At 32.4% G+C, this 9360-nt stretch overlaps 1 protein-coding gene across 1 annotated transcript; it reads left to right on the forward strand.

Moving 5' to 3' along the window:
- The first annotated feature begins 6728 nt into the window (after nucleotides 1-6728).
- Nucleotides 6729-9360, forward strand: LOC105780523 (3-hydroxy-3-methylglutaryl-coenzyme A reductase 1). The gene is made up of 4 exons (XM_012604906.2): nucleotides 6729-7910; nucleotides 7989-8170; nucleotides 8258-8604; nucleotides 8877-9360. Exons 1-4 carry the CDS (start codon nucleotides 6934-6936, stop codon nucleotides 9117-9119), a joined length of 1749 nt encoding a protein of 582 aa, XP_012460360.1. The 5' UTR covers nucleotides 6729-6933; the 3' UTR covers nucleotides 9120-9360.

Here is a 9360-nt window from a genome sequence, read left to right on the forward strand (position 1 = left end):
CACGAGTAAACAACGTGTCATATCCAATGCGTTAGGACACAACGTATCGAATTCTTGATAATGAGCTTTTTATTTATGTTTTTTTGATTAAAAAGCATTCTCGACTATTTAGATTCAACGAAGAAAATTGGAGCCCAATACGTTAGGGCTCAATCCTCTCGAAATCCCAAATACCGAATATTGCGTTATTTAAAAAAAATTTTCCTTTTTTGAATTTGGATATAAAAAAAATATGTGACAGAATAACAATTATGAAAATGTAAGTAAAATAATATGAACAAAAATAACAAAAATAAGCATATATAAAAATGAATCAATTATATATACAATAACATGTAAATAAACAAATAAAAACTAAAACATTTTTAAAATGATAATGGACATATAAATAAATAAATAAATAAATAAACATAAAGTAAGACAATAATGATAATAAAGAAATGAATAAAATTATAAAAACATAAAAATGTATGTATGAATTTAAAAAAATTAAAATACAAAACTATGTAGGTATATATATATAATGAAAATATGTATGTCTATACGTATATATATGTAAGTGTATAAGATTTATAAAGTATAAAAACATAAGTACGTATATATAAATAAAAATACGCATGTGTGTATCTATATTACATAAAGACAAAAAGATATGAATATGTATGTAGATTTATATATATATATATGAATTATAAAATATAAAAATGTGAGTAATTATATAATAATAATTATAATAAGACACATATACACTTGAAATTTAAATAAGTAAACACAAATAATAATATATTAACAGTAACAAACGATAATAATAATCATAATAATGTCTAATTTGCTAATATTATTTATAAAATAACTAAAATAATAAAACAAACAGGTTTAATCAAATTTTGGAATAAAAATTGGGGGTTTAAAACGCAAATAAACAAAAAAAAGGGTCCCAGGGACCAAAATATAATGCGCTAAAAGAACAGAGGGCTGATTGAGCAAATATTCCCAACCTTTAGCGCATCATTTCATTCAGGACCAAGTTGAAATAAGCGCAAAAACCCCGGGGCCAAATTAAAAAGCTGCAGACTTGATTGTAAAGCTATTAAAAAGCGGAAGGGCTAAAAGCGTAAATTGCCCTTCAGCACAAAAAACACGCGGATCCCTTTCCTGGAGCGAGTCGGGTTGCAGGTCAGAGGTCCAAAACGGCGCCGTTTAATGTCTTATTTAAACCAAAATTTTTTTGAACATTTCATTTTTTAGTTTTCAGAATAAAAAAAGAACCACCCCCCTTTTCTCTCTCAAAACTCCGCTCAGGTTCCGGCCAAGTGCTCCGATGCACCTCTGCCGTAGCTCCGCCGCAGGCAGCGGCCGGAGGTGCAAAATTGAGCCTTTCGGGTCCCTTTTTGAACCTAATGGCCACTAGAGCATGGATTCGACGTCGAATCACGAGAAAGGTGAGCCCAAACCCGAAAAAACGAGAAGAAACCGTTCGATCTCTCCTCCTCCGGCGCGGCGCAGGTAAAGATTTTTATTTTTGTTTTTGTGTTATTTAGTATGAAAGATAAAAAAAAATCAGACAGAAAAATAAAAGCAAAAAGAGATCCGAACACAAAGAGAGAAAAAAAAACTTTGATTTCTTTTCTGTTTTTCTTGATATTTTTTTCAAAAAACCACCCCCCGAAGAAAGATAATCTTCGACCTTTTTATATCTAAAAATGATACAATAAAATGTTATTTTCTACTGCTTGGTCTCTGTTTTGCGTGTTCTTTCATCTTGCAGGGAGTTAGAGGCGCGGAGGAGACGTGACGTGACGGAGGCGTGCGAGGGACGGTGGTAGGTGCGCCATTTACGCTGACGGCGGCAGAAGTCAAAGGACCCTAGGTGCGGCGCACCTAGGGTTTGCTTTTGTTGTTCATTTTTCTGATTCTGTTGGGCTAGGGTTGTTAGGTTATTTGGGTGTTGGGCCTGTTGTAATTGGGTTTAGTTTAGTTTGTTGGGCTGGGGTATTTTGGGTTAATGTTTTTGGCACTAGGCCCGGGTAAAATTGGGTCTGTACAGCTACATTATACAGAAGTTATGTACCTAATGCATTAGCTTTTGGTTCTTTATCTATTTGAGCTCAAGCTTTCATTTACATCAAATTATATGAGTTACGTATACATAGTCTATCATCCACTTAAGATTAAGGTATGTCACAGTATGGAGATCATAAGGGAATAAATACATAAACGGATCTAGGATAAATTCAACTTGGGTCCTGTCCAATGTATTGATACTCTAGACAATGACATTTATTATCTATCTTCTAGAAGTCATTTGCTCCAATGCTCAAAACAAAACATCTCCCCAGTTAGACTTGATAGACAGTATAATAGTCTTTCAATTGATTTACTCAATTTAGATTAGACTACAAACAGTTTAGATTATCTACTAATATAAGTTACCTTTTCGCATTGTGATCTAAATACATAATGCGACTTAATATTAGTTGAACATTAGATAATCAATGCGGCATATATAAATAATATTAATGTATAATGAAATTTTCTATTTGAAAAATCACAATTATAAATTGACAAATATAATATACTTTAGGACATTAGATCCTAACATCCCAAGTCTTGCAAGTACCACCAACCAAGACACCTCTTTCGTAAATCGTACATGGCTCTCTACGGAGGTTGGGGGACAAAACATAGACAAGGACAAAACATAGACATTTAAAAAATTCCCCCAAAGAAACCGACTCCCTCAACAATATCATATTTATTTTGATCTTAACATATAATTAATTTAAAATTTACATTTTTTTCAATAAAAAGTGACATTTATTAATTAAACAATTCGATAATTTTACAATTTTTTTTACTTTCTAAATAACAGAGAATAAATTTTAACTCTATTATTCAATTTTATACCTCTTTACTAATTTTGGATATTCCTATAAATAACAATATTAACTCGACAATTTAAAAGAAAAGTCAAAGTTTTAACTCCGAGTTGTGGTCAAAGTGAAGTCTATTGGCCAAATTGGGGTAAACTACAAAAGTAGTCACTTTTGTTTACCTCAGGTTACATTTTAGTCACTTAATGTTTGAAATGTTACGTTTTAGTCACTTATGTTATTATTTTGTTACGAAGTGATCACTCTTCCATTAGGTTCTGTTATCTCCCTAACGGTAATCCTACGTGGCAGTCCAACTAGATTTTAAGTGACAACTTGGATTTCCTAATGGGATGAGAATATATTTTTATTTAAATAAATTTAATTAATTAAAAATTTTAAACTCTAAATCTTAGTTAAAAAACCGTTCATCTCCCCCTTTTTTTTAGTTTTCTTTTTCAGTTGACTAAGAAAGCTATTATCATCAGAATTTTTTATTCACTTACAAAAACAAAAGAGGATTCAATGAAGGGTCCAGGTATGTCTTCTTCACTGACAAATTTATGTTCTAAGACTTAAAATCAAGTGGTTGTTGACAAATTTATGTAATAAGATGAACTGCAATGATTGCAACATGTGAAAAAATGGTGTTCCAGTTAACATCCTAGAATGAAAAGCCAAAACAATTTGTTTTTGTAGGTGAATAAAAAATTCTGATGATAATAGCTTTCTTAGCCACCTGAAAAAGAAAACTAAAAAAAAAGGGGGAGATGAAATGTTTTTTAACTAAGATTTAGAGTTTAAAATTTTTAATTAATTAAATTTATTTAATTAAAAATCTATTCTCATCCCATTAGGAAATCCAAATTGGCACTTAAAATCTAGTTGGACTGTCACGTAGGATTACTGTTAGGGAGATAACGGAACTTAACGGAAGAGTGATCACTTCGTAACAAAATAATAACATAAGTGACTAAAACGTAACATTTTAAACATAAGTGACTAAAATGTAACATGAGGCAAACAAAAGTAACTATTTTTGTAGTTTACCCGCCAAATTGTACCAAAAAGAACAAGCAAAGCCAAACTCATTTATTTCGTATGCATAGACATTTATTTCACAAAGGTATCCTATTTCTAGGAGGCTCTTAAAGGATTTTGATCTTTTTGGGTTTTGATTGGGTCGGGTCAGGCCGCAAACTTAAACAAATTCAAATAATTTTGAAGTTTTATAAATTAGATTCCGAACGTAATAATTAATTTTACTTTTACACGATGATAGCATGGTATAAATTCGCTTCATATAAAACAAAAATTTTATATAGATATTACATGACCGATTTAACTATTAATAGATGCTTACGTGACTAATAAAATTAATGAAAAGCTAACACATGACATCATGTCATATACCATATATTAAAAAAAACTAAAATGCACGTTTGAATGAACTAGAACAAATAACATCCAAGTTTATTTGAATCCAAACACCTTTTGTCTTGTTCATTCTACATGTAGTTTAGAATATTATAATTTTTTAAAAAAGTTGTAAAATATTATTAAATTATCAAAAATTATAATAGTTATCAATAATTAATAAAAGATTCTAACAAACTAAAAAAATAAAGTATTATAAAATATAATACAAAATTATCCAAATTTTGTTCATGTGCCTCTGTATATCTCATTTTGCATTGTTATAGAATTTTGGAACATGCTAAAATGAACATAAAAGTTATGATATTTGATCAATTTTGTAATTCAAGTGGTATTCATCAAAATGTTTCAAATTAACAAGAAAAAAATATTTTAAGAGGTTTTGTGTTCATATTTCATATGGATTATGAGTACAATGAGAAAAGTTTAACAAATTCGAGAGGCGAGTTCTTTAGGCTTAATTTAAGTTTCATATCATTAACTTAACAGTAAACTATATAAATGGTCACCCAACTATGCTTATGTTCTTGTTTGGGTCACCTAACTTTAAAACATTTCAACTTAAAGGTATTTATTCCTATTATTGATAACAAAAAGATTCAATTTTCAATTTAATGATATAGCATTTTTCTATCTGGTATAATAACATATTTAGTCTTCAATGCTTATGTATTCTATCAATTTGATCCTAATTCTAAAGAGTTTAATAAATTTAACCCTTCACAATTACAAATTCTATAAATTTAATCCTCAAACCTTTTAAAAAGTTTGAAGAAAGAAAAAGGAAGAATCAACTGACTTCTTTTAGGTTTCAAATTAGAACACCCAACAATCAGATATCAAGATGTATATTACATCATTGTATATTTTATATAATCATTAAATTTAATAAAACACCTCACACCTGACCTGGTCATCAGATCTGAATATGAGATATCACATTACATTGCCTAAGCAACTCAAGCTAACTTACTACATTTTATCATATCATTTAGAACATAATTATCATTCATATCATACAATCATCCATTTCAATCTTAATCTTACATTCATTAAGTGAAATAATCTAATGATTATATAAGAGGCAAAGGACAACATCAAATTTTAGGATATTTTTATGACTTATGGAAAAAACGATTAAAAGAGAATTGTCTTGATAACATATTACAAAATAAAAGCAGAGAATAAAGAACAAAGAAAATGAGAGAGCATATTTTATTGATTGATCGAATCATCTTTATAATACTCCTCCATAGTCTATATTTATAAACATAAGAAGTATAAATGAAATAGAACTCGCTTCTAATAACTATTAGAATTTAAAGTATATCAAAACTTATCTAGATCTTAATGGACATCGCTTAATAAAATATTCACAACACTTTTATCTTACATTGTTTTTTCCCAATAGAATGCATTTATATAATTTTTTTAGTTGAAATTAACTTAGAGGTGCTTATGGCCGGGCTAGGTTAATGCAATATATCTAGATCAATTTTTCAAGTCCGGGCCCAACCCAAAAAATGAACTTACTTTTTTGCCCAAGCCCGATCCAATTTAAGAAAAGTAAACCCGGGCTCAACCATATTTGATTTTTTAGATTAGTTTTTATTTAAAAATAATTTTTTAAACATAATACCCTAAATGCACTAAAAAAATGCTAAAATAAAAGTTTTCTAACAAATACATTAAAAAATATTTATAGTAAAAACCACTACTATAAATATAATAAATATTTTATTATATTAAAAAACACAAATAAATATGATAAATATTTTATTATATTAAATATAATTTTTAAAGTCGATTCAGTCTTAGCTCGATTAGCATGAGTATTGTTGCCAATGCAGGAAGACGTGGGTTCGAATGCGTTGAAGCACGGTATCCTCCTATTTATGGGTTTGGAAGGACTATGGATAGTTCTAGGCATTATGTCAAAAAAAACAGATATAATCAGAACTTATAATGAAATTAGTTAAAACATATATAATTTTTAAAATTTTATATTTTTAGTTGGGTTATTTAGTTGGGTAAGTTTTCTTTTAGGTTTTGGGTAATGGATTTAATTTTTATTGGAGTTAGTGGTTTAATATGAATATATATAATTATTATTTAACATATATAATTAAAATAATATTTTTTATAACATAATATATTCGAGCTGGACAAGCCAAGCTCGAGCCACAAAATCTTACCCAATGTACAACCCATATAAAAGATGAATCTTAAATTTTATCTAAATTAATTCTTCAATATCGTATTTTTATCCAAATTCACTCATAAACATAAATAAAACCCAAATTAATTTTGGTACCAACTTTTAAATAATAATCCAAAAAACTTTTATGTTTGAGTTTTCTTCTCTCATTTAAGTCGCCGACTAACAAAGTACCAAATATTCAAGCGCTCTCACTGTACATCCTTTTACTGCTCGAAACGTGTCCCCCCACAACATTATATATACTCACTCCCTTCAACTCCCGCTTCTTCATCCAAATTTCCCGGCAAAAAAAACCGTTTTCGGAACCAAACTGAACCGTCTCCGGCTCCATCGTTTCACTCCTCTTTTATTTTCCGTTCTTCGCCGCGGGATTCCATACCTCCTCCGCTACCACCACCGAAAATGGAGGCCCGCTGGAGATCGTCGGCTAAACCCGTTCAAGCTCCGAAAACAACGAAAACGGTTTCTTTTGAGGAAGTTTCAGGCAAAGCCTCCTCCTCCGAAGCATTGCCTCTCTCTTTACATCTAACGAATGCTGTGTTCTTCTCGCTGTTTTTCTCTGTGGTTTATTTTCTTCTTTCCCGTTGGCGTGAAAAGATCCGAACTTCCACGCCCCTTCACCTCGTCAACCTTTCAGAGATTGTCGCGATTTTCGCTTTCATCGCCTCGTTTGTTTATCTTTTGGGGTTCTTCGGGATTGATTTCGTTCATTCTTTGATCCTCCGACCGTCGACTGACCTGTGGAATTCCGAGGACGAAGAGGAAAATGAAGCTTTGCTTCGTAAAGAAGATGCTCGTAAAATCCCTTGTGGCCAAGCTCTTGATTGTTCGGTAACCTCGGCACCAATTATATCTGCCCAGAAAGTTGTCGATGAAAAGCCTGTGAAATTAACAACCGAGGAAGATGAAGAAATAATTAAAGCCATCGTGGCGGGAACAACTCCTTCATATTCTTTGGAATCCAAATTAGGTGATTGCAAGAGAGCGGCTTCCATCAGGCGTGAGGCATTAGGGAGAATAACCGGGAAGTCGTTATCGGGATTACCCTTGGATGGATTCGATTATGAGTCAATTTTAGGACAGTGTTGTGAGATGCCGATTGGGTACGTACAGATTCCCGTGGGAATTGCTGGGCCGTTGTTGCTTAATGGAAAAGAGTACTCGGTTCCTATGGCAACCACAGAGGGGTGCTTGGTGGCTAGCACTAATAGGGGATGTAAGGCTATTCATTTGTCTGGTGGTGCTTCTAGTGTTCTATTGAAAGATGGGATGACTAGAGCTCCTGTTGTAAGGTTCGGCACCGCCAAAAGGGCAGTTGATTTAAAGTTTTATTTGGAGGATCCTGAAAATTTTGAGACCTTGGCTGTTGTTTTTAACAGGTTTGTTTTATATATTTTTCATTTCTTGGTTGATGCATTTAAGTTCGAGCTAATGTGGGTGCTGGTTTTTTGTTTCAGATCAAGTAGATTTGCTAGGCTTCAAGGTATTAAATGTGTCATTGCAGGGAAAAATCTTTATTTGAGATTCACCTGCAGTACTGGCGATGCTATGGGGATGAACATGGTTTCAAAGGGTGTCCAAAACGTTTTGGATTTCCTTCAAACTGATTTCCCTGACATGGATGTCATTGGCATCTCTGGTGAGTTTCATTTCCATGAACAAATAATTATATATAGTTCTTCATTTTCATCCTTTGAGCTAGACCATTAAACTATTATGGATATAGGAAACTTATGTTCCGACAAGAAGCCCGCGGCGGTAAATTGGATTGAAGGACGAGGCAAATCTGTTGTCTGCGAGGCCATCATTAAGGGTGATGTGGTGAGGAAAGTCTTGAAAACTAGTGTGGAATCTCTTGTGGAGCTTAACATGCTTAAGAACCTTACAGGATCCGCCATGGCTGGAGCTTTGGGTGGATTCAATGCCCATGCTAGTAACATTGTCTCTGCAGTTTACATTGCCACTGGTCAAGATCCGGCTCAAAACATCGAGAGCTCTCATTGCATCACGATGATGGAAGCTGTCAACGAGGGCAATGACCTTCACATCTCTGTTACGATGCCTTCCATCGAGGTAATTGACAGTGTTACTGTCCGGTTATCAAATTACATATCGAAGTAAAACTAGTTATTTGTTAATAATCTTGATAAAACTAGTTATTTGTTAATAATCTTGAAACAACTTGAAAAAAAAAAATCCAAAATTGAAATGACTTGAACCTGAATGACCAAAACCCGTAATGGCCCCTCAAACCCGAATTGACACGATTGACATGATTGACAAGTCTGGTGGTGTTCATGTAAATGCTGAATTATCTTTGTTTTGCTATGTGATTTATCTATTAGGTTGGCACGGTTGGTGGTGGAACTCAACTTGCATCTCAGTCAGCATGTTTGAACCTGCTAGGGGTGAAAGGTGCTAGCCAAGAGTCACCAGGTGCAAACTCAAGACGACTTGCAACCATAGTAGCTGGTGCAGTCCTTGCAGGGGAGCTGTCACTCATGTCAGCACTGGCAGCTGGGCAACTAGTTAAGAGCCATATGAAGTACAATAGGTCAAGTAAGGATGTTTCCAAAACTTCTTCTTAGACAAACACCTGATAATATATATATATATAGTATGATGAAAAGGCTTTGTCAAAAGCCTGAAAGAAAAATTAGTGTAGAAGTTGAAAATCCCCCATAGTTTATAAGTGTATCGAAAGCTAAGGAGATACACATCATCATCATCATCTCCTTGTAATTTACTTTGTATTTTGTTATTTTTTCTTACTATTAAAGCAAATGTGTAATCCTAGAATTGTGTAAAATGATAGAATTGTTAATTTAA

The sequence above is a fragment of the Gossypium raimondii genome, chromosome 4, assembly GCF_025698545.1.
Source record: "Gossypium raimondii isolate GPD5lz chromosome 4, ASM2569854v1, whole genome shotgun sequence".
Taxonomy (NCBI): Eukaryota; Viridiplantae; Streptophyta; class Magnoliopsida; order Malvales; family Malvaceae; genus Gossypium; species Gossypium raimondii.